Source organism: Schistosoma mansoni (assembly GCF_000237925.1).
Source record: "Schistosoma mansoni, WGS project CABG00000000 data, chromosome 1 unplaced supercontig 0210, strain Puerto Rico, whole genome shotgun sequence".
Lineage (NCBI taxonomy): Eukaryota > Metazoa > Platyhelminthes > Trematoda > Strigeidida > Schistosomatidae > Schistosoma > Schistosoma mansoni.
The window spans coordinates 218,727-245,357 of NW_017385995.1; the positions used below are offsets into that span (position 1 = coordinate 218,727).

At 34.8% G+C, this 26,631-nt stretch overlaps 2 protein-coding genes across 2 annotated transcripts in view; both read right to left on the reverse strand.

The window, feature by feature from the left end:
- The window catches only part of Smp_085840.1 (MEG-4 (10.3) family), an 11,058-nt gene extending 4,458 nt beyond the window's left edge, over positions 1–6,600 (reverse strand). Inside the window, exons 1-6 of the mRNA XM_018792860.1 lie at positions 6,472–6,600; positions 5,313–5,337; positions 3,676–3,708; positions 2,806–2,835; positions 2,007–2,027; positions 607–627 (exon numbers count right to left, since the gene is read on the reverse strand). Of these exons, the coding sequence (XP_018644363.1) occupies positions 607–627; positions 2,007–2,027; positions 2,806–2,835; positions 3,676–3,708; positions 5,313–5,337; positions 6,472–6,541 (200 nt within the window). The 5' untranslated portion in view covers positions 6,542–6,600. The remainder of the gene's footprint in view (positions 1–606; positions 628–2,006; positions 2,028–2,805; positions 2,836–3,675; positions 3,709–5,312; positions 5,338–6,471) is intronic.
- Positions 6,601–13,945: 7,345 nt separating this feature from the next.
- On the reverse strand, positions 13,946–22,585 carry Smp_085830 (hypothetical protein). The gene is made up of 5 exons (XM_018792861.1): positions 22,503–22,585; positions 22,345–22,457; positions 22,209–22,296; positions 16,284–16,641; positions 13,946–14,609 (listed from the first exon to the last, which is right to left on the reverse strand). Exons 1-5 carry the CDS (start codon positions 22,551–22,553, stop codon positions 14,395–14,397), a joined length of 825 nt encoding a protein of 274 aa, XP_018644362.1. The 5' UTR covers positions 22,554–22,585; the 3' UTR covers positions 13,946–14,394.
- Positions 22,586–26,631: the final 4,046 nt, after the last annotated feature.

The window sequence follows — 26,631 nt, forward strand, 5'->3', positions numbered from 1 at the left end:
AGAATTGTTTTATCTAGGGCACGTTTAACATTTGATGCCCATCGAGCACTCTATCGTAGATATAGCCTTGACGTAAATACTCGTGCGAATCTTTACTCAGCATTAAATGCAACGTATTCATACCGACAGTTTCATCATATTAATATATTTGTAAAATCTCAGTGAATCAAGTTGAAGTAAATCCAACTTTTCACCTGGCAATCTTGTCCAAGCTTTTTCAAGGATTGATTATAATTCCTTGAAAAAGCTTGGACCAGATTGCCAGGTGAAACGTTGGATTTACTTCAAATTTATTCGCTGAGATTTTACAAATATATTATTCCTATTTAATGTCTTACATCAACTCGGCGCTCAAATACTGTGAAACTATTCGCTCTAGTTTAGACGAAAGTCCTTATATAAACTATAATCTCTATAGTAATATGTGATAAACGTGAATGATATAGAAAATTTATGTAATGGAATCAAAAAAGAAGTTACTCTTCCAGTTTACATAACACTGTATTATATCGTGTTTTTTAGATATACAGTAGGGAAATATTATTGAATTTGATTAGATAATAAAAAAGCATCTTATGAAATATTATGTGGAATAAGTAGCCTTACTGCTCTTCTTCTAATTGCTTACTATAATTCAAAGAATGATTAAAGGGTAAATAAATAGCATGGGTTTAAATATTTTATCAGAGATGGTGTATGTGTGTGTGTGACCACTAGATTTCTTGACATTAACAAAAAGTTATACGCTTTGACTAATAACAAGTCCATATTTCTATTCCAAATGTGAAATTAAATGAAGAGTTAATTGTGACAGTGTTCAATATTCAAATGATAATTTTCAGAATATTAAAGATCAAACTGGTTCAACATTTTTCTGGTTTCATTGAATTCAGCAAAATGGTATAATAATCTAGGTATCATAACTAATTATTTTTTTTATTTCGAGTGATCGGTATAGAGATCAAGACGAATAATCACAGTTACACTCGTGGCTACATTCAGATAATGAATTCCACGAACAAACAGACAAAACAACTGTGTTTAATCCTATCCTTCGCTAAATAACATCTATGCCAGATAGAGTTGGGACGTTTCACTGTAGTTTCTATGATGAACAAAGTTTAGTAGCTACAAAGTGCAGTTTTCTTGACCTCTACAATAATCATAGAAATAATATCATTAGAGTAATACAACAAATGCTGCTGAAAATAACATGACCATAGCGAGTTAATAAAATGGGAAAACATGTTGTTTGTTTACAAGTATGATCCATGTTGATGTAGATTGGGACATTACCTCTCAGCAAGTTAAATGGATAGAGTATTTAAACTTAATGCTCAGACAATAAACACAATTAATGGAATTGTAAAATGCTGAAGACTAGACATATGAATTCAAAACTATCAAATATTCAGTTATGTTGAGCTATTCATCTCGTGTGAATCACAGCTCATAAGTTTATTTCTGTCACTTTTAATGTTCTCTCCTGTCATGACGCTGATATGAGGTATTCTTAAGGGTGAAAATTGTGTTATCACTGAATATTATCAGAGGGATCACACCGACACTACTAATAAACATACTTTAAGTTAGATCAGTTTTATTGTCGTATGGGCCTTTTTAGAAGAGACAAATGTGCAAATTTATTTATGAAATTGCCACTTTTATTGTAACGGTATGATTTTGTGCCGTTTGTAATAGTATTGAATAAAATCTGTCTGTTATTCATGTATAAAGGAAGATTTTTAGTATGGTGGATATTAGGAAGAAAGGATGCAGTGTTATTTTTATTGGAGCAGAATTTAGCTTTTTCAATCAATGTGGGAACTATAATACATCGAATAAATCATTACTTCCAATCACCTAAAAGATTGCACTGTTGTACATTATTTCATGAATATCATGTTTAGTTTTCTATATGGAACCGTATAAGCATTTCGTATTTGATCCAAAAAAAGTACCAAATATCGAAGTAATAATAACATAAATAAAAATGTTTATCTTACTGTGGAAAATCGGGAAGTTGGCTAAGATATTTGGTAAAGAAAAGTGTTAGTATGATCGTCTATGATAATCCATGGAGAAAGATTGTTTGGGTTGCTTTTGTAATCCTTCATAAGAGAGTTACATTTGTTAACCAGTACTAATGTTTTCATTTGCATCACATGTGTACTGAAGAAACAACAAATTTTATGAATTACAAATTGAATCTCATAAACTAAAGTAAACTAATTTCAAAGTAAGTACAATTTCAAATCAGTAGTTTCTTAGCTCTCAATTAAGATTTTAGCATAGTTGAATAGGAAGAAATAATTCATTAGGCAACAGCAACCTCTCTATTTCAAGCCAGCTAAAGACTAGTGTAACTCTAACTGGAAACTGCTCACCATTATTCTTCACAACTTTCAATCTTAACACTAGAGATTAATGGTAAAATTGTTCTTCACACACTATGACAATTTATGTCATTTTTCAGGGTGACGCTTTCGGGAAATAATTACAGTTAGGAAACTACCCATGATATTCATCGCATTTACTCTTCCAATATCAAATAGAGCATTAAATTATTAATTTCTACCAGTTCCTAAAATAAATGATGTCGATTTTCAAGGAAAATCAGCTTGCAGTATGCTGGGAAGCGTTTAATTAATGTGGGATGATGTATCGTAATAATCTCATTAACATCTCAGTTCTTAGAGTCAGTCACAGTGTGTTGATCGAATTATGCAACTTGATCTGTAAGCAAAACTTTTTCATGAAAAATGAAGTGAAATAGATTTCTAAAATCAAAGGTCAAAAACTTACTCATCGTATTCAGGCATCTCATGAAACTTGCTGCCAATAGATTTAACAGGGATACAAACAACATTAGTGATATCATCGAGTATCCTTTTTACCCTGATTTCCGAAATTCTAATCATCTCTATTATTATTTGAAAAGTAGTTAGAAAGTAGTTTTATTCTCATTGAACTGTGATGAAAAAAAACTGAAGTTTATTCCTATAACAATTAAGTTGGTTTCTAACATATTAAGGAGCAATTATACCACGTCACAGTGGCAACGTAGTCAAGATCTTTATTCACTGGATTGTAAGTAACTTGCCCTCCACTCTCTTGCAATGTATAAGCACTCTTATTTAAGTATCAGTACTTTTCAAATATTATGTTATTTCGTTTGATGAGAAGAAACTTTTCTACTGGACAAATATAATGTTTTTTGACATCGGCTCATTCAACGCTTATGTCAGTGATCCAGTCTTGCGAGCAAACATCGCTTGATCACTCCATATTATTTCATAATATTTATCAGTCGACGCATTCCACTCAGTAGTTTCATGAACTCCAAACATCCTTGTATTGCAAATCTTCAAACATTAATTCATAACACTCAACAGAGGCACTTTTTAAAGCCATGTCGAGTTATCATTGTTGTTACTCCATGAGATTTCAAACCTGAAAAAAATTTATATCGCTACATCATAACTAACTGACAATCTGCGATTAGAATATGCTAATGATTTTTCTACATATCTCCAATTAAGGTGAGAAAAATAGGATTAAATATCGAAAATACAACCGATATTTCTAATGCTGGAGTGGACCTATTCTTAGATTAACTAGGTTAAGTAATGAGAAGAGAAAACTATATGTAAAGGTTCATACATAAAGGCTTACTTGTGGTTGGCTTGACTATTATTTTCATGTAAACTGGGAAGATACCATTAAAAATGTGGAATTGTTAGTAACATTAAGCTCAGAATTTGAATAGAACGAGTAAATAAAACCGGGTTTCTTCATCGTTGTCTTGAAATGAGCTTGAAACCCACACACTGATTTGTTCAACGTGTTTCCGGGAATAGACCCTGACGAAATGCATACTGAAGTAGAGTTCCCTAGGACAAAGACATTGGATGAATCAGGGCGCCATTAGTCGACATTATTAATACTACATGGGGATGTTCCGTGCAAAGATTTTTGGTAATGTGAAGAATTAATAAAGCCTTCTTGGAAGCAGCTTTTCAGAAAGCTCAAAAGCTCGACTATTACGTGACTGAGAATGTGAATCCCATTTGATAATGAAATACTCATTTGAAGTTTGCTATTTCTCACTTTATGTTTATTACGGGTAAATACAAGATGAAAAAAATTAAATATTGTAAAGGTGACAATTATTTAGCTTTCATGACCAACTATAGAAGAAAAATTATTTGTGGTCGTCGGTTAAAGTCATTATGTGCGTTTTCCTTCACCTAACATACTTCATTAAAATTTGTCTACTATTTAGTGTTTCGCAGTTTCCTATAGATCTCCAGTTGACACCAGTCTATGATGACAACTAACCTTACACTACAAGTTAGAACTTATAAGACCTGATTTGTCATCTATAATAATGATCATTTGGATTTACTCAATTTGACCAAAAGCGTATCCACACTTCTCTTCGTGTTTCTCAGTATTCTAAACCTCACTACCTACTAAATAACAGTTATGTCGATTTCATTTTTGACGAGAACTATTACGGAAATTTACTGTTCAAAGTTCGAGAAATCTGTAATTCATTAAATCAAATATGAAGAAAATAGTGTTTATCTCTATTGAAATTCACTTTATCAGTATCTGAAAATATGACGAAACAGGTTATAAACAAAACCATGTTTCGTCGAATTCCCTTATTGTTTGCCGTCGTAGTTCAAGGTAAATAAATGTTAGAAACATACTACAATGGCGTTTTAAATTTTCATAAGATGATAACTGCTTAATGTACACAGTGGTTCTATTCGATAAAATAGCAAACACCGACCATCTTGAATTAATGACTAAAATTCTCAACCTAAGATCATTATGACTACACATTTAAGCATCCGTAAGTGTTACATGACTCAACCTTAATTAACAATGATTGATCGTGTTTTTTTAGAGATATTAGACTAAATTTATAATGACAAAATTTAATTTCAGGAGGGATTTTTGTGGATATTATAGTAATTTCGATAGTTGAGACCATGAATCAATTGAAGTTGGACCACCATGGAAAACCTGGAAGCACTGGACGGCCGTTTCGTCCTATTGTGGGACTCCTCATCAGTGCTCATCCACGACCCCACCTCACGAGATTCGAACCAAGAACCTATCAGTCTTGCGTGCGAGCGCTTAACCTCTAGAACACTGAGCCGGCATCCAAACGGTGCTAATGTCCAGTGCCTCCAGGTTTTCCATGGTGGTCTAACTTCAGTTGACTCATGATCTCAACTATGAAAATCTAATTCCTTTAAAAAAATGTTTATAATTTATTCATTATCAATAATTCCTACTTGTAATAATATTCCTTTTGTATACCTGCAAATAAAACAGCATTTGTAAATCATAAACTTGTCATAGGAAAGATTAACTATAAATATTGGTTATCATACTTATTAATTTATTCAATATCATTAGTGTGTGTGTTTATATTAGAGAATATTTCAACAGATTATAATGTTAAACTCATTTCGCTTGTAAATATTTTAAGGTAAATGAAAAAATATTTATTTGACATTGTTTAGATGCCGTTCATGTTCATTGCTGAGTTTCACTACCATGACGTTTATTTTGATTAATAAATAGATTTATTGCTATCATTACCATGATATATCCCGAAGAGAATTATGAATGGTAACTTTTGAGAACTATTTATGGACCAATATAATGCGCATATTTCCTATTGTATAATTGTTAAGTAACTATACTATTCATATTCATGTTCCTTTTATTATGAGCTTTATTTTGACCCATAGACTACTATTGTACGACTTATCATTCCTGAGTTATGCCCAGTCTATTAATTACTGTTCCCCCTATTCACAGCCACATTTTGCCAAATCTTGTACAAATGTTGTTTCCTATTTTATGGTACTATGTGATCTGTTTGTTTGGTATATAAACCCAGTATGTTTGAGAATAATGATTCATATTGCAGAGGCTGTTATTGGTGTTCTGGACTTAACCGGCTGGGCCAGGCAGAAAGCAAGACCGACAAGTGCTCTAGACTGCTCGTACAGGTCTTGTATGTCACTGTTCCGATCGATAATTCATTGCTTTCTATTTGGGGGAATCATCACGTCATATATAAACAGGGCATCCGGACAGGCACACTCTATATAACAGAAAAAATCTCATTTTCGATTGTATTTTCAAGTATTCAACTTTGTGTGAATAAATGGAGTTCCAATAGATTATCAGTTATTTAAAATAAATTCAATAAGAATGAGGTTGCTATAATGTGGGCATATTTACAAAACAGATAACCAAGAATTTTAAGCAGATAGGGATCTGATTATATGACTAAGTATCCATTGCTAATCCTTCAAAACTATACAATTTCTTATATCGATTGTCTAGAGAAAGTAGCTGAACCCTTATTAGACTGTGTTAATTATTTTTCTTTTAATATATATATCTCAATAAATCTTCATCAGAAAAAAAAATACTTACGTGGTTCAATGTCTGAGTAAACGCTAAGAATTGTATATACCAAAGTTACGTAAAGTGTCAAGAAATTCATTTCTAAATAGAAATTTTTCAATTGAACAGCTAGACAATTAGAATATTCGGAATAAGTACAGTATTCTCCAACATATCTATCTATATATATACAAGTGTACATGAGATGATTCCTCTTAGCAAATGAAAAGAATATTTGATGAATAAACTAACTTATTAGTTCATGTATATAACCATAAAATATCCAGTTTCAAATGTACAATACAAATGGATATAAACATATGATTATACAAATAAATAATGTAAATGTATAATCATTTTGAATAAACAAAATTATAAGTAAACATGTACTTTTTCTTTTCTTTTTTTCTGTATCAATATTGGAAAGGAATTCACTCACTCAAATGAAATTTTATTGAAAGATTTAGATGTACTTCAGAATGTCGTGAATTGATCTTATCAAGTTGTTTTTTAATGTTTCATAAATGAATTCGTTCTTTTTCTTTCTACAACTGAACTTATAACAATTAAATTCACTTAGTATTGTTTGTTTGAATCTTCCAATTGATGTTTATGGTTGCAACTAGTCAGTCTCTAATTGGCATATATGCATACTGTGCGTATTGCCTCGATATAGCCTTGATTCACAAACATTGTAAGCAAAGATGGATAGTGGCTGAGTGGATAACACGATGGCGTTTGAAGCGAAAGGTACTGGGTTCGAGTCCCAGAGTGAACATCAACTCTGAGATGCAGGTACATCCAGCTGAAGAGTCTCAAATAGGACGAAACGCGCTTCCTGGGTTCCACTGCTAGTCACTATCCATGTTTTCATAACAATTAACTTTCATAAGTGAACGAGAACACGGGTGGGGACAATCTAATATATTTAACACGAAAATTACAAACTACGTCACTAAAATCTAATAACCATACAGTAAACAGTTAATTTGCAAAATAATAATCAATTGTCTCAATCTTGACTGTTCCTTTAACAAAAATTAGTTCATCTTCACTGATTTCATTGTTCATGCATTTTCATACCGATTGCGCTTCGTTTCTGTTATTTCCTTATCGATCTTCTGCCAAAATACATTCTCTGCTTGACCATCACTATATACTACTGTGGTGTGGTCTACTTATATCCATATAAGTAGTATATGGTGTGGGTCAGACATAGAATGTATTTTGGCAGAAGACCGATGAGGAAAGAACTGAAATGAAGCGCAATCGTTTGGAAAATGCATGAGCAATGGAATTGGAGAAGAAACAGTGAAGATTGAAACAATTGATTGTTACTTTGCAAATTAATTATTCATTGTTTGGTTATCAGAATTTAATGAGATAGTCTGTAATTTTTGCTTATATACATTCGATTGTCCCCGATCGTGTTCTGTTCACTACACTACTTATGCGGATATAAGTAGACCATACCACATAGTCTACTGATCAGAAGTAAATGATAATCAAATTTTAGAAAAGTCCATTAAGTTAACAACAAAATGTAACCATCATCTAATGTTACAGGATGATATTTATTTTTATTAATGATCATATTCATATCTACACAGGGTAGAATGTTACATTTTAAGATAGTAACTGTTTATAAAAGGGTAATTGGTTTTATTTTAGTGTAAGGTATTTATTATATCCTAGTGATAATGAAAGTACGAGTAACTTCCGGGACCTGTTAATGAACTATTATTCTATATATATATATTCTAATTGTATAACTATTGAGTAATTAGATTGTGTATATCTATATTCATCTTATTATAAGCTTCATCTTGACTTATGGATTATTATTATACGAATTAATGTTCCTAAATTATATTCAGTTTATTGATTACTGTATCCCACGTTCACGGCCACATTTAGATTCATCTTGTACAAATATTATTTTCTATTTTATGGTGTGCTGCGGTCTGTCTGTCTGGTATGTAAACCGGGTATGTTTGAAATAAATGATTCGCATAACAGAAGCTGCAATTGGTGTTTTTGGACTGAATTGGAAGGGCTAGGTGAACAAGGAACCAATAAGGACGCTAAATTGCTCATACCAGTTAGACGTCATTGATTTGGTACAGTCTTAAGATTAGACAAGTCGTATTTCGAATGGTGGATATATATATATATATATATATATATATAACTAACACTTACGCATCTAAAATGCATATGTGAGTAGGCTGTAACACGTGATCGAGAATGCAGAAATAATGATGATGATGTAATGACATACACGTTGTTACTATTCGAATAACACTGTTAGACAAATTAATTGAAGGGTTTAAAAAAAGTAAAGGTAAACAGACGTAAGTATAGGTGAGGTGCTGTAATGAAATCAGCACAGGGACTGTGAACATTAAACTAATCAATAATAACCCTAAATGTCACAACAACTGATGAGAATTCAGGTTTATGTGGTTTCATTATCTTCCTTCATACATTTAGCATAGTGAAACACCAGACACAAAGTCTTCTTACTGCTTTCTTCAAATCATCCTCTACTACGTTGTGTACCAAATTTATTTGGTTATTTATTCTCTGAAGAAGTGGCTTACACTGAGTCACGAAACGCCAGAAAATCTAATTTTTCTACTCATTGGGATATTACAAACATATTATTTATTTATAACAATCTACCCAATGCTCAATTTATTCAAAATTATCAAATCAAAACTTGGTAATGATACCTACAGATATACAAAATGAAATCTAGATACTAATCTCCAATTTCATTTTCAATAAAACTATAGTCGGTTAACTGTTTATATTGAGAGTCCAATACCTTTACATACAAGAATTAACATTGAACTGTTTTATCAAAAACTGTATTAGAAAATGAGAATGATTTTCAAAATAAATTTGGTTATCATCAGAATGAAAGTGGTATTTCTTATTCGTTAAATGAAATCTTAAGCTATTACAGATAAATTACTCAAATTGTTACTTGTTAGTGAACAATTTTATATCCTGACAATTCGTGATGTTATCTAGTTTGTAAACTAGAAGGTGCTATTAGATCGCCGATGCATGGTGATTAAAAGTTTGTAGGCTCATATTATTTAATATTAGTTTATAGTCTGAACAGGAAATTCTGGAGCCAATAAACACAAATGCGAAGCCTACATAATTGTCTTCCACCATAGAACTCAGTTATCCAGGTCACGAATTCCTTGCTAGATAAGCAGCAACGTAGCTCATCAACAGCATGTCCGTCGAAGCAATCACTTGTTTACTCCTCGATCGTTGGACGGATAGCTTCGGAGTTTCCGCCACTGTCCCTACAGACAAAGGAATTCATTTGGAATCAGTGTTTTTTCGTGGGTCCTCCTACCTCCTAGAAGTGCACTATGTCACTACGACAGTCTATCATCCATCAACCAATGATTTAGTGGGGGAGATTCCACCATCATTTTAAAAGCTCGCTCACGTCTCAGGCTGGTATGTCAAAATAGATAGACGCACTTCAGATAATAGTGATGAAAATACGGTCTATGATCAAAGATATTAGGTGTATAGCGGCTAACTTAGAATATGCTTCAAATTCAGTCTTACCTGTTCCGTTACCTAACAGAGAAGATGAAACGAAAAATAACCCATCGAAAATCGTTATCCACTCCTCATAGGTCATACACAGATTCAAGCAGGCACCTCCACACGCTCAGAGAAGACGCGGACGCTTTCGTAAACACCAATTATTTTCACATGGATGCAGTTAAAAAGCTAATAAAATAGCCTTACTAAAGTCCGTACTGAGTTAATGAACGAGTTAAAAATACTTCATTATCGATAAAGGTGGCAAGAATAAGAAAATCTCTTTTGATCGACTAATACCAGCCTTCCTCGATAACTAAAAATTAGATGACGCTATTAATTACATGAGTAAGTTTTCCTATTAGGCCAGAAACTAACAGTAATACTTTTCCAAACTTAATTTATTCAACCCAACAATAACTAAACCTAAGTGCTACGTGCATTTAGCTGATTAATCTTTTTGTACAATATTGCACGTTTCAACAAAAAGTCTTTATTTACCACATTTTCAATGTCTGTCTATATTCAGTATTTTTAACCACCTCATATAACACCGAGAATGTGTATTGCAATTTACTGGGTATAAAGTATGGCTAATTTTTCATAAATAACGTCATATTCTTCTGTATGCCCTGACTATAGAGTGTTAACAAACGTCATATTTTTACGTTTCTACTCAAACACTCATGTGAACAATAATTTCGCATATTACACAAATTGTAACACTTTTAGTATATATATGCTGTCGTCGCATAGTACCAGCAATCATACTTCTTAGATGCAGCATAAGAGAACCGTGAAGCTGAAAAGAAACTGACCGAGTATGAAAAATTCATGTCATCGAATGAAAACTAGGGAAATACTTCAGCAAAGAAAATGGAATGAACTACAGTTACAACAAATAAATGAATAAAATAAAACATGTGAAGAAAAGTTTTTGCATACCATTAGAGTGACTATATTTGATCGTTGGTAGACAGTTTGGCGAAATGTGTCGAAATCAAAATGTAGGCATTGCACTTTGCAATGATTTAGCAGCCTCATACTATTCAGTTGAGACAGAGTGCATACACATACACGAGCTTTCAGTTTTACCATGATAAATCTATGTAGAAAGTTTGTATAAGCTGTTCCTTTTGTTCTAATTCAGTCTTGATCTTCTTGTTCACCTCTTTTTTTGTGTTGCCTTATACTACTTACTGATATTCAGTAACGAGTTTCATTTCTACTCAACTATGAGAATACGGTGTGGAAGGTGAATTTACTATCATAAAATGTTCTTAAGTACCTGCATAAACTAGTAACATTCACTTTATTTTGGTTTCGGCAGAACAGCTCCCATATTTTGTGCACTTGTCCTTTGTTCGATTATTATAAGTTATTAATGATTTTAGACAGCTAACGACTTTCATCTACACCATTGTATGTTGTAGTTAATTTTTGGGTAATTACTGCAGGAAGCATTTTCTCTTTTATATACAGACACATCAACTGCCATAGATACCTTACAAGTTGAGGTTTGTCACTAATCTACATATGTTTTGTAATGATAGAAGTGTTCTCTAGATAAAATCTGTTTTGGAATTCGATTTTCACGCGTAACTCATTCATGTGGTTGGGTCCCTCGGTAGGATTTAATACAAGCTATAAACGAACTGGGATAAGTCGGAACAGTCATGTAACCATGAAATGTACCACTTCAACTTTACTAATTATTTGGTACTTATTCACATGTTTTATGATGTCTTTTTCTCATGTAGAATTTCATGTGTGGATTTTTATATTTCTTACCCACTCATTAGAATTTTTTATCACATAAACCGATAGTACAATTCCTATGATTAATTTTTATATCGACCCACACCTCACGATTGACTGACACAATAATCTATACAGCACACAATTCAGCAATCACTTCCTACATATTTTAAACTTATTGGTCTACTAGTTAAGAACCTGGGATATAACCATTCCTAAAATATTTCGTAGGAAACCCTTTTTACATCTCATCTCCAAGTGAATCTAATTACACATTGGGATCGGTCTAGAAGATCTACGGAATTAGTTGGGATTTTTAATAACTGGAGACAGATAGATATACGCCCAAATTGGAAAACAAATGATAAATCGAATGTCGCAAATCATAACCTTTCAACTATTCACGGTCATTTTCCCTCCAACACTGGATTTATTACGTTGATATCATAAAATTAACGGTTTGGCGGATAATATTTATTGTCACCAACAACGAACGTAAACTTTAGGAGTCATATTCACCTTGGTTGCAAATTTCGTTTGACTTGGTAGTTATTCAGTTACCAAACCCATAAGTAGTATACACCCATTATAATCTTATGAGCGTAACCTCTAAGCGGGAGACGTATGATACAGCATCAGCCATTTATACTTGTTATCTACGAGCCATACATGAATCGAATGTTAAAATGACAAAATAAATTTCCTTACAAAAAGTTATGATTAGTGAAGCTTAATGTATTGGGCAATTAGTTCATTACACTTATTACCAATCATCACTAATGATATAGAGGCTGAAGTCATGTCGAGGCACTAAAGTCGAATTAAGTGGTTTCTATATAGGATCACCCCTGGACGTTTCAAATAAACGTCTGTCACACAAGATAATATAAGATACAATCCCATAATATGTTACTTATTCTTTGAAAATCCTGGAGCTCATGCTCATCATTAATTTGAAGCTAAGGTTTTTTAAATTCACATATGTGAATCCTAATTGTTCATTAACTTAATTTGAGCTGCAAATATCCGCGGGACAACTGTAGTAGTCTTAAACTCTCGTCGTCTCAGCAACACTGTCTAAACTTTCCTATGCTCCACTTTTGATGGCTGTAGGAGAAAATGATCACTGATAAGACAAAGATCATCGACACTAACATGATTTTGACACATTCTAGGATGTTTTTGTTTCCATTATCGTTCTTAAGGGTAGTTGCCCTCTGTTCAGTCGGCTTCCGGAGAACTCTAACAGAGCCTCCAGAGGCTCATAAAGAGCCCCAGCCAATCAGAATACGATGGAACATTCTAGAGTTCCAACGTGGCGTGATACTATTGGTCGGTATCATAATATGTCGTTAATGGATTGGCTAACATCTATAAATACCTATGATTTTCTGTAACAAGATGGAACCCTGTAGTAAAGTGCTTCCCTCACACTTTGTGCCTTTTCTTTCGTCTTCAAGTCGCGGAGTAGTTCTAGCTCGGGGGTACGGAACTAGCTTAGGGAAGCGAATATAGCGTTCACAATCGGCCAGACGTAACACCCTCAAATGCCCTGGTATGGCCGAGAGTGGGGAGAATTCGCTCTCTCTCTCGAAATACTCTCACATGGCCACGCCTATATAGCCTCTGTCAAGGAAGTCCTACTCACTGCCTTCTCGTGCCATCACTGTTGTTTACGAAATTGAGAGGACGAAAAGCGAATTTCCGGCGCTCTAACTGGGTTGGTGGACACGGAAAGTTCACCTAGGGAAGTTGGAAAACCCTCATTCCAAACCAATGCTGCACATGGACTGGCTCCAGTATCCTGAGGGAATAAATGGCGTATGAATCAATCGTTGGTCACCGGCTACCATGGGACTGCATCTCCTCACGATGCTCCACTGCCTTGTGGATCAGACATTTAGGTCAAAGGCTCCGGGTGTGGCCTCCTAAGAAAACCACCTGCTTCAGTTTGTGCACCCGGGCAGTATCACAGCCCTCACATAAATCATATGAGATTTGTGTGGCGCGTATATATCTGGTGCCCCTTTGTACCAATATTTATGTGTTTAAATAAATAAATTAAGGGTAGTCGATAATCACAAGTTAATATGACCACTAGACAGATTTATATATATTCCCTAAAGTAGAATGTATTTATTTGATTTATTTACAAAACACTGAGAAGTATCAAAGCAATCATGTTACTTTACCAGATTTCAACATAACAAATTAATGCATTTTACATTCAACATCTTGTGAATGTATTTGAATGAAAAAGTAAAACAAAACTGAACAATGAATATTAATGAATTACAGTCAAGTTGATGATTATGCAACAAAAGTTATTAGTTTGATTATGCAATTCAATTAATGAGACGAATAAATAATGGTGACCAAAAAAAATATTGTATATACACATAGTTTAAACAAAAAGTCAGTATTCCAATGAGATTTAGAAATTATATTTCAGCTTTCCAAAGCTTGTCGATTATTAATCTTTTAATTAACAATATAGGAGAAAATCAACAGTTATATAGATTTTAGACAACTCAACCAGGACTCCTAACTAATGTTATATTGTCAGGAAAGAAATCACTGATGGAAAGAGATTTAAATAAATCGTCATACCACATGTTAATTTAGTAAACTACGTTCACTGAAGACACGAGTACGTTGTGCTTCAACATTTCCTTTCCAACGCTGTTGTTGATCTCGAACACGATTTACAACACTAGATACTCCAACAGATGTAGAAGGTATCGTGGTAAGATGTAATCCATTAGGATCTTCAATTTGATCATTTGAAATTAGGCCGGAGCGACTACGTAATCGCCCCCGATTTGAAGGAGCTGCTTTAAAGAAAGTAAAACCGAATCCTCACTTTTTACAGTAAATGGGTGAACATAACAAAATCAATAAAATCTGAGCATAAATTATCTGAACGGCAATTATTTTGTATATAAAGTCAATGAAATTGTGATAAAGTACTAAGGTCATGATGGGAAACAGTTATCTTTATTTGAACGTAAGGTTGTGATATCACGTTTCGAGTGAAGTATATTGCAGATGGATAGAAAAACAATAAAATTATGATGAAAATTACAAAATAAAACCATCAATGAATACTGATAAAGCAATAAAACGTGTAAGCAAGATGTTGGAATGTCATGATCTATTTGATAATTTATAATAGATTGGTTATTTGGACAAAAAGTAGTGGAAATTAAAGCACTGTTGATTGACTTAATTCTGGTTAATCTGTTCGAAGTAGTGCATTTGTTGAAAGATTAACATACTACCCTAGCGCAACAGTAACAAAAATTCTGTTAACAATGTACCATGTATGAAGCTCCCTGAACGAGAACTTAAAACCAGGTTACTAAGAAAAAATATGATGGAGTTATAAGTAACGTTTAAAATCTTTTTATTATTGAATTAAGATACTGATTAGAACATCGATACGAATTGTGTACCAGTATGGGTTGAGTTAAGTGGATAAGGCAACTTTTAACAGCGTATGATACAAGCTGCCATAACCAATAAGTGGTAGCAACCACAAGTCTGTGGTCAAAATCACGCAAGAAGGTATGGACAACTCTCGGGTCGATAATAATCAGCAGTTGAAGTTAAATTCATCAAAATGGTACACGATATGATAAAAACTAGTCAGTCTGATATTCAGGTAGTAATTTTATAAGTTGGTTAATCGTCAGCAAAACAAGAATCACATGACCAATTTACGTCTTACAAGAATTTTAGTTATGCTTGTTTTGTGTTCAATATTTTGTACGTGTATAGTCTTGCTTTGATAAACGACTTGTTTTTTGTTGACGAGTTATCGCCTTTTGAAACTCGTTCACTAGGTGCTTATCGTGTTAATAATCCGGAATTTCGAAAGTAATCTTCACAAATCTATTCTATCTATATTAATTCGGGCGTTTGATTACATAATCCATGGAACAAATTTTCAACTATAATAACACAGGTTCATTCAATCATCATACGTCAAAACTTAGGAAATTTTGTTATTCGACAGCTATTTTTCCTTCTGGACTCGTATTTTTTTTGCTTATTTTGAAACATAGATTTCCTCTAGAAATACTATTAAGAATGTGTTACATTCTATATTTGTCTGTTTATCTGATAACATTTAAGAACTATTACATCAGATTTCTTATTTATGATATTGTTCTTGTTCAAAAATCAAACACCGTCCAGTTTGGCTCAGCAGAAGACAATTAAGATTGAATAAAAAATTTATTCTTGTTCACTTGATTGATAAAAGATATCAAGTTAACTTGAATAAAGCTTTCAAAGATATTCATCGTATTCCATCAAATTTACCGCGTTATTTAAGCGCAAATCTTTTGTATACTGTTGAAGTTATGGTGATCTGCATTTAGAAATCTCTGTACTCAAGAAAATTTGTACAACGGCTCTCTCTAGTTTGACCACAGATATATATATATATATATATATATATATATATATATATATATACAACCAAACACTTTAAAACTTACTGATTATTCTCAAATTGGAATCCATTAATTGTTTAGAATTCAACTTAGTTTTATCCCAAATAACGGCTTTATCAATCGCTTTAGAATAGACAGCTGAATTGCCACAGTCACTACTACTAACGGGAATATTTATATTAACCCATGAATTAGTTGATCTTGCATCATTTATCTTGTCATTATTATTACTATGTTGATTGATAGTAAAGTTACTTGGTTGTTGTGGTTCTGAACATATTCCCATATCAATTATTGTTTTATGTGATAAATATCTTGTGGATAGTAATGGTTCAAGTAGTGAGAGAAATAGCATATACAAAACTAATGCTGTAATGATTGTTAGAATAAGGCAAACAACAACCTAAAATAATATGAAAAGAAATAATAGTTGATAGATCAAACGTACTGTAAACGATTTATTGACCAATAAATATAATGTAATTAAATAAACATTTGCTGATATCACTATCTTGTATAATATAGAAAGAGACATTATTTAACCATTTAGTCATAGAAAAACATGGACAAAAAATATTTGAGCAGAGGAAAAAAATGTAACACGTACAGGCTAAACTGATCATTCTGACGCTGTTGGGGATGCTAGATCCCTAGAAATCACTTGGTAAACACCTTATTTTTGTAATTTCATTTTGAAAATTTGAATTCCTTGTTTTCGCACCGAAAGCGTCTATTTTCATCTTCATATTGTATTCCCCAGTTACTTACGCCTGTTACCCCTCGTGGAAGAGCATAGACCACACACCAGTATTCTCCATCCAACCCTGTCCTGAGCAATCCTTTCCAGTTCTTTCCAGTTGTTATTCATTTTTTTCATATCTGCTATTTCTCGGTGTAATGTGTTCTTTGGCCTTCCTCTTTTCCGCTTCCCTTCCGGATTCCAAGTTAGGGATTGCCTCGTGATGAAGTTTGGTGATTTCCTCAATGTACGTCCGATCCACTTCCAACGTCCTTCCCTAATTTCCTCTTTAGCTGGAAGATGGTTTGTCCTCTCTCATAAAACGCTGTTGCTGATAGTATCCGGCCAATGGATGTTGAGTATTTTGCGTAGACAACTGTTTATAAATACTTGTACCTTCTTGACGATGGATGTAGTAGTTCTCCACGTTTCAGCTCCGTACAGTAGGACTGTCTTGACGTTCGCATTGAAGATTCTGACTTTGAAATTAGTTGACAGTTGTTTTGGGTCCCATATGTTCTTCAACTGTAGAAATGCGGTTTTTGCTTTACATCTGCATCGGATCCTGCTTGTTCATCAATGATGCTTCCCAGTTACGTGAATGATTCTACATCTTCCTGAGTTTCTCCATTAAGTGAAATTGGGTTGGTGTTCTCCGTGTTGTGTTTGAGGATCTTGCTTTTTCCTCTTTTGTATGTTGAGACTTATTGATGCAGTGGCTGTTGCTACATTTGTTGTCTTCGTCTGTATTTTTGTTTGTGTGTACGAGATAGGAGGGGTAGGTCATCCGCGAAGTACAAATCGTCTAATTGATTCTGAGATGTCCATTGTATTCCGTGCTTCCCCTCAGATGTCGAGGTCTTCATAATCCAGTCAATTACCAGAAGAAAGAGGAAGGGGGAGAGTAGACAGCCTTGTCTGACTCCAGTCCTTACTGGAAACGCATCTGTCAGCTGTCCTCCATGCACCACTTTGCACTGTAGTCCATTGTATGAGTTTTGGATAATGTTGACAATCTTTTCAGGAACTCCATAGTGTCGAAGAAGTTTCCATAATGTTTTCCTGTCCACATTATCAAATGTCTTCTCATAGTCAATGAAGTTGATGTATAGTGACGAGTTCCACTCAATTGATTGTTCTACGACGATCCGTAGTGTCGCAATTTGATCTGTGCATGACTGATCCTTACGGAATCCAGCCTGTTGATCTCGAAGTTGAGCGTCTACTGTGTCTTTCATCCGATTCAGCAACACTCTGTTGAAAACTTCTCCTGGTACTGATAACAAACTGATGCCTCTGTAGTTTTCACATTTGCTCAGATCTCCTTTCTTTGGTATCTTGATGAGATATCCTTCTTTCCAGTCCATTGGCACTTGTTCCTGTTCCCAAATCTTCTTGGATAGAAGATGAAGCATGTTTGCTGTTACTTCAATGTCTGACTTCAGTGCTTCATCTGGTATATTGTCAGGTCCTGCCGCCTTCCTACTTTTGATTTATCTGATGGCCATCTTGACTTCTTCGATCGTTAGTGGATTGACAGCTATAGGAAGGTCTATGTGTGCTGCTTCGATGCCCGGTGGATTCAATGGGACTGGTCTATTAGGCAGTTCCTCGAAGTATTCTGCCCATCTTTTCCTCTGTTCTTGAATCTCCGCAATTGTCTTTCCTTCTTTGTCCTTGACTGATCCCTCTGGTTTATTATATTTACCTGCTAGTTTCTTCGTTTTATCATATCGTTGTTTCATACTCCCTTCTCTTGCAGCTTTTTCTGCCGTCATTGCTAGTTCACCCATGTATTTCTGCTTGTCAGTTTTAATGCTCTTCTTCATTTGCTTGTTTGCTTCTGCGTACTCTGCTTGCGCCTTGAGTTTCTCAGTTGGCAGTGTAGTAAATGAGAACACGGGTGGGGACAATCCAATGTATTTAACACGAAAATTACAAACTACGTCACTAAAATCTAATAACCATACAGTAAACAGTTAATTTGCAAAATAATAATCAATTGTCTCAATCTTGACTGTTCCTTTAACAAAAATCAGTTCATCTTCACTGATTTCATTGTTCATGCATTTTCATACCGATTGCGCTTCGTTTCTGTTATTTCCTTATCGATCTTCTGCCAAAATACATTCTCTGCTTGACCATCACCATATACTACTCATGTGGATATAAGTAACGCACACCACAGTAGGGCCATAAATGTCATTGGTTCGTTTCCTCCTTTGTGACGTCTCCCAAAGACATTTTTATGCGGTATATATATACGCCTGAGTTGCTTGATTTTTTTGTTTGTGCTTCTGGCTGCTAGTGGAATATTTATTTGCTGGAAATAAGCACATTTTGATTGCAACATATCTCCGCTTGCATACTCATGGTTATTTAAAACTAGTTACTACAATAGAATATTATTAGGTTTAACGGCTAAAACAGGTTTTAGATTACTTCTGACAGTCAGTCAGCGACAACGTGGGACCAGGCACATATATGCATCGGTCCAAGTTGCCATATCTCGTTAGCACAAGATGAATACCGAATTCATTGTAGTTAATTTAGTGGTGGCAATGTATAAAAGAAATATTGTATATGAGGATATAGTATAGGAAGGAAAAAAGTTATGAAGCAATTTTAATCTCAAGGTTTAAGGGAAGATAAAGAGTGTATACACCTACGCCATTGTGATCGATTCTGAGCCATGTCACCTAGAGTCTCCAACCATTGGTTACGATAGTCACGCGGACCCCAACCAGGTAGTCTGCATCTGCCAACATGGCTCAGACAAGAAGTTAGTGACTTCAAGCACTGATGCCATGTTTTGGTTTGGCCACCCCTAACTCTCTTCCAACCATCCCCTACACTAGTCAGCATTGCGCGTCGTGGTAATCGGTGTTCAGGCATACGTAACACGTGGCCCAACCATCTCAGTTGATGAAGATTCATCACCTCATCAACTGATTTACCATCATTCCCTAATACCCTGCGTCTAACCTCACTATTACTTACCCGGTTATCCCAGCAGATGCAAGCAATATTTCTAAGACATCTGTGGTCAAATACTAGTAACTTACGAGTATCTTCTACTCTTAATGGCCATGTTTCGCAGCCGTAAAGTAGAACAGAGCGAACTACTGCGCAGTATACTCGTCCCTTAATTGATAGACGGATATCTCGTCTTCGCCATAGGTGATGCAAGTTGGCAAAAGCCAAACGAGCTTTTTGAATCCGTGCTGAGATTTCGTCAGACACCAACCCATTAGGGCTGATCAGACTTCCAAGATAAGTGAAGTTGTCGACGCGTTCGACTACTTCACTCCCTATCCTTAGTTCAGGTGTTGACGCAGGCCAGTCCTGGAGTAACAATTTACATTTGGATGGGGAGAAACGCATCCCAAACATCCTGGCATTATTACTCAGTTCTAACAGAAGACTCTGCATTCTGCCAGAGTATTCACCAAACAGAACTATGTCATCTGCGTATTCTAAGTCGATAAGTGAACCTCCTGGTAGAAGATCAATCCCTGAAAATTCAGTCGACGAGAGTGTTATTTCCAGCAACAGGTCTATAATGAAGTTAAACAAAAATGGGGATAGTGGACAGCCTTAACGGACACCACTTGAGGTTGTAAAATCATATGACAGTTCGCCATAAGCTCTCACTCGACTGGTAGTGTTCGAGTAAAGAGCCTTCACAAGGTTTATGTACTTCTCAGGTACACCTTTCAATGACAGACACTGCCACAGAACCTCTCGGTCTACAGAGTCAAATGCTGCTTTTAAGTCAAGAAAAACTATCATTGTCGGACGCCGATAAGCATGTCTGTGCTCTAAAACTTGACGAATGGTGAATATGTGGTCGATACAGCCACGACCAGGTCTGAAGCCAGCCTGATTTTCTCGTGTTTGCAGTTCACGAGTCTTAGTTAGGCGCCCGATAATTATTGAGGCTAGTATTTTAGATGCTATGTTAGTCAAACTAATCCCTCTATGGTTATCACAGGATGATTTTGGCCCCTTCTTATATATTGGGACAATCAGAGATTGTGACCAGTCAGATGGGATTACGTCCAACTACCAGATTTTAGCCAGAATATTAGTCAACCTAATCGCTAAAATTGGACCACCATATTTAAAGACCTCTGGAGCCAATCCATCTGGACCAGTTGCTCTTCCTCGTTTCAGATTACTTATAGCCTTTTGAACTTCAAGTAGGGTCGGGGGGCCTACTTCAATGTTCCATTCAGGTTTTCTGGGAATAGTGGGTAGGTGTGCAGTAGCTGAAGGCCAGCTAAACTGTTCCTTAAAGTGTTCCGCCCATCGTTCTAAACATTTGGGTTGAGAGCAGATAAGGGTCCCGTCTTTTTCCGAGATTGTCTCACTTACACTTGATTTCTTAATTCCGGTTTCTTTTATTAGTCTGAATAGTTGCCTGGTGTTGCCTACAGCCGCTGCCTTTTCCATCTCTTTTACTTCTGACGGTAAAATACGATCCCATTATGAAAAATAGAGAACATACACGCATGTATTACACATGCCTCGTCGTAGCTTTTTATAGGTTCATTACGATTAAGAAAGAATAATTAATAGAAATCTTATTAGTTGGACTTTGAAAATACTTTCGCGTTATTGTGTATCCCATTTTTTATCCTATTAACCTACGTAACATTATCATCATTATCGACACGTAATACAAGTGACAAGGCAGATACTTATTAATGTACTTACCACCTAAAAACAAAGAAATAGCAATCTATTCATGATTACTTGGATTTGAAAACTGTTACTTCGTTAAGCAATTTTTTTATAGATACGGAAACTTCACAGCTTATTTTTAAGTCAACTCGTGATACAAAAGAGTAAACATGACACTAAGAAGTAAATTACTTGTTTCTTATACAAGTAGCAGAATATTGAGCTATTATTTACAAAATCCAACTAAATTCAATTAGTTACGGATTTGAATCAACCATCGGAATACATCAACTATCTGTCGACATGGATACAAGACGAAGTTTCTACAAATAGTGAGAAAGACGATTGTGAAGACAAGTATATTCATTCTTTTTTCCGACGGCTGATAAGAAATATTACAGTCCTGATTAATTTTTAAGATTCTTCTATCACTATTTTATAGTATTGAACAAGAAATCAACTAAAACAAAATTTTACAATACTCTCTTAACTATTTTTATAAACGTCAATAAATTAATTATTTTAGTACGAATAATAAAACCTACTTTTATGGTAGCGGTATTTCTAACCTGAAATTTGCATTCACAATAACGACAAAGGTCTTTATCATTTTGTAACATATATTCACAGGTACTATATTAAAGAAAAATATTGGACAAAAGTCAATTTAAAGTAGTATACCATTTCTCAGAAGGAATGGCCTTGACATATATCTTCTTTGATGATTTGGTATTATTCATATAGGAGCTTGGGAGTAAACAAACACATTTACATCGAGCGTCTTCATAAGCTGCCTATAGTGTGATAATGAAATTAGCCCAACAAACAATATGGATTACCGAAGCAGTATTTATGATTGATACACATATGAACACTGTATAAAACTTCATTTATAATGCGCGGTCCAGAATTATATCATGGATAATAATCTAAAAGATGATTAACAGATCAACAGGTCAAAATCTTCTCAAAATATATGTTTAAGAACAGGAGTGAAATTCATAAGGCATATGTACTAGTGTTCCACCTTGGCTGACAGTGACTACTTAATCTTCTAGACTGAAGCTTTACTTTGACGTTAAAAAAAGTGAAGCAGGAAAACCATGATGAAGTGCCGGATAATGTGACTATCTTCCAGGTTAACAATCTTATTTTACTAACTGAGCTTTACTCGCTTTATTCTTATCAGAGTTTACTAATTATGTAATCACTTGTTCCTTACCGTTTGAACTCTTGTTACAATCAATGTTGTAGAATGTTCTTCCATATAAGGTGTACATATACAAAATTCAGTCTATTGAATTTATTGACATCCTTACTATAGTGTACTGACATGTCTTCAAAATAACTTCCAACCAAACTCTTTCACGTAAGTAATTTAAACCAATTTTGTAAATATGCTTTTAAATATCACAGGTTGTAAGCAGCTGAAGACAACCAAACGAAATAAAGTGAGTTCATGCTATTCTGTTGGAATCTTGGTTTTTGTCCTCTTCCACATGAGTTTTCTCGTTAGCTATCCATTTTGAATCAAAGATGCAGTTTTTAGGTGTTAGTTGCTGTTCTCACGCAGTATCAGGGTGCGATCTTAGAAACCAAAGTTACCAAGAACTGTACGCCCCCGAATGCCCTGGTATGGCCGAGAGTGGGGAGAGTTCGCTCTCTCTCTCGAAATACTCTCACATGGCCACGCCTATATAGCCTCTGTCAAGGAAGTCCTACTCACTGCCTTCTCGTGCCATCACTGTTGTTTACGAAATTGAGAGGACGAAAAGCGAATTTCCGGCGCTCTAACTGGGTTGGTGGACACGGAAAGTTCACCTAGGGAAGTTGGAAAACCCTCATTCCAAACCAATGCTGCACATGGACTGGCTCCAGTATCCTGAGGGAATAAATGGCGTATGAATCAATCGTTGGTCACCGGCTACCATGGGACTGCATCTCCTCACGATGCTCCACTGCCTTGTGGATCAGACATTTAGGTCAAAGGCTCCGGGTGTGGCCTCCTAAGAAAACCACCTGCTTCAGTTTGTGCACCCGGGCAGTATCACAGCCCTCACATAAATCAAATGAGATTTGTGCGGCGCATATGTATCTGGTGCTTCCTTGTACCAACATATATATATATATATATATATATATATATATAAGAACTGTATGGCTAAAGAGTGATTAACAAAAGCCCTAGTGTGTATCCAATACAAGTATTCTCATTAGCGAGGCATTCGACAATGTATCACTTAGGAATTATGTAGGGTCCTCCCGAATTTTGAATGACAGACACACTACAATATTGGATAAGAAACAATGATTCAAACGAACCAAACGATCCCAAAGCTATGGTTTGGATATTTTTGTCAGAAATTGCGCACCGACGTACGTTGACCAATGTGGTAATCAAAAAATGGTCGATGGGACACTTGTTCAAGTGAAAGAACAAAAAGAAATGAAAGGCTAATTCTCATGAAAACGAGCTCATACAGCAGCAGAGAAAACAATGAAAGCCTTTATGTGCTATGATCGATGGGTATAAACTTTAAGTAACTTGATGAAGAGGTTTCGGATCATATAACCCACTTGTGCGAGAACTCCCCTAAATATTACATCCAAGCTGCAGGTCCGTATCATACTGAAGATTGTGAAAGAACCTTCTTTTCAGCGGAGAGAAAGAGCCAGTTTCAGTCCCTTCTAATTATACGATAAGTGAAAAAGTCAGTCAGTCACAACGTAAGTGAAAAAACGATTGAGCTATTAATTTTATTTGATAGCAAAACGCAAGGTGATCTTAAATTAATATCCAATATCTCATAAAATGTTTTGGATATTATCTAATCCCTTTGCTTTTTTATGATTACTTTCCAAGGCCCTGACGAAGGGCTCAGGAACTGCGACAGAAATAAACCAGATTTTGACCTCGTTCCTCTCTCCCTGAGGTCCGCGACTGAAAGACCAGCATGACCGAGTGGTATTACACATGACAGGCAAACGCATCCCAAAAAATCTTCATTTTTACAGTAAAAATAATACAGACACCAACACAGGTCAATCAACCTTAACGAAATCCAAACCAGAAAATTAGGTCGGTAAGGTGTTATAACTTGACTAAGCATTAATCTTATGAATTGACGAAGTGAACTTATCAAGTATGCCAAACCAAAGCACTTCTGTTTATATAATATTACATTTAGGTATAATGTTCATTCAACAAAACAATCTGAAAACTTACGTAACACACACTTCAAAAGGTACGCGTGACAACTCAAAAGTTTAAATCTGTTGTACATAGGTTAAATGCTCTCACTCTCATATATAGTGATAATGCATCTCTTATTTCCCCATAGACGTCTTGATATTGCCTGAAAAATCGTTGAGATGAGTTTGTCGAAAAACAAAGCTCTTGTCAAACACGACCTTGTGTAAGATTTCCGGACTGTGCGACATGTTTAGGAGTACCAAATTTCTCTGACGTTCCTTCCGACGCATCTAAGATTTGGCAAAACATATTGAAGTGTCAACTAGGACATTTCACACTAGTAGTAAGACTGAAATTCGGCAAGTTTTTTCAATGATTGGTATAATATATACATGGTGCTATATGTTAATAATATTATTTTCCGGCCAGAGCATGTAAATGCCATTTTTACAGGCATAGTCTGTAACTTACAACATTTGTCTGCATATAAGATGTTTTCCAAGCAGGGCAGTTGAATAGATGGAATCAATAAAAATAAAAGACCGTACATTCGTACAGATCTCCCAGAGGGTTAATAATTAGGCTTATGTTTTATTATTACACTGTGAGCACAGTTTCTATAATCTGTTTTCAAAATGGTATCGCGGCCTCGTTGCGACTATGGGAAACGCACATCATATTCAAACTTGGCATTGTTGTGTTGGGATTCTGGTCCTGCTAGATATTTCTGCAATACAACTTCTCAAGAAATTTATAGTCGGCATAAAGTAAAGGGTGCTTGATATGGGCTGTTACCTTCAAAAATGAGTACTTTGACTTTGTTTTAGGATTACGAGGCTCTAAAGCTGTGAAATAAGAGCTTGATACTGAAAAACTGAGATAAAGGAACAGTAAAGCATTTGAATATAAACCCTAAAGAATGCCTAACAGTGGAGTAGATAGTGATATGTAACAAGGTAACAAGGTGGAATGGGTTCAAATGATGGAAGGGAATTATAAGTTAGGATAGGAGAGACTGTTAATTAAGATAGGAAGTGCATCAAAAGAGAGTCAAGGGTCAATAAACGCTAGTCACCATATCTTTATTGCCTGTCTTTTCACCATCTTTTATCTCATCTGATGCCAACCACTAGGTCATAATTTAAAAGTCTGAGTTATAATTTTATAGATTATCTTAGTCGATTAGCAACATAAAACCGGAGATATGATTCTGAGTAGCAAGCGTAAGAGAACAACTTCAGTATCACTTATTGACTGCTTCGTCCTCAATTACAAACAGCCTGAAACAAACAAAATGTTGAGGATAAATATATAAAATAATAATAATTTGTTGCCGAAAAATTATTCCCGAATATAAATTGTTAGAAATTGCAATTATCATTAAACTAATCCGCACTTTATGCTGCAGCTTGTTCGTTTTAGTTTCATCTTTCGGTGAAAGGTCAGTTAAGTTGTTTTCTGATCTTAGATTTGGTCGTAAACATACCTACCATGACACCATAAATAAGAATATTGTCTCGAATATAGTTTAACATATAAACTGATTAGTCTGATGATAAACTTGCATTTGAAAACTAATCAACAAGTTTATGTATAACCATCTGAGAAAACTTAATTTTACTACAGAAAATTAGTGATAGGTTGTGTAAATTTAAGCCTAACCTACAAACTTAGATTTCAAACTATGATCTACAAAATGGTTTTTCTTATGTCATCGGATTATTAGTCTCTATATACTTGAGTTGGACAAGAATAATGACTGCTTTACATGCGTA

Excerpts from the sequence above, each read along its gene's own strand:
- Smp_085830 (XM_018792861.1), bottom strand. The coding sequence starts at position 22,553 with ATGAAGTTTTATACAGTGTTCATATGTGTATCAATCATAAATACTGCT. Across the intron at positions 22,458-22,502 it reads CAATCATAAATACTGCTTCG|GCAGCTTATGAAGACGCTCG; the intron begins GTAATCCATATT and ends ATCACACTATAG. Across the intron at positions 16,642-22,208 it reads GAAATACCGCTACCATAAAA|GTTGTTGTTTGCCTTATTCT; the intron begins GTAGGTTTTATT and ends ATATTATTTTAG.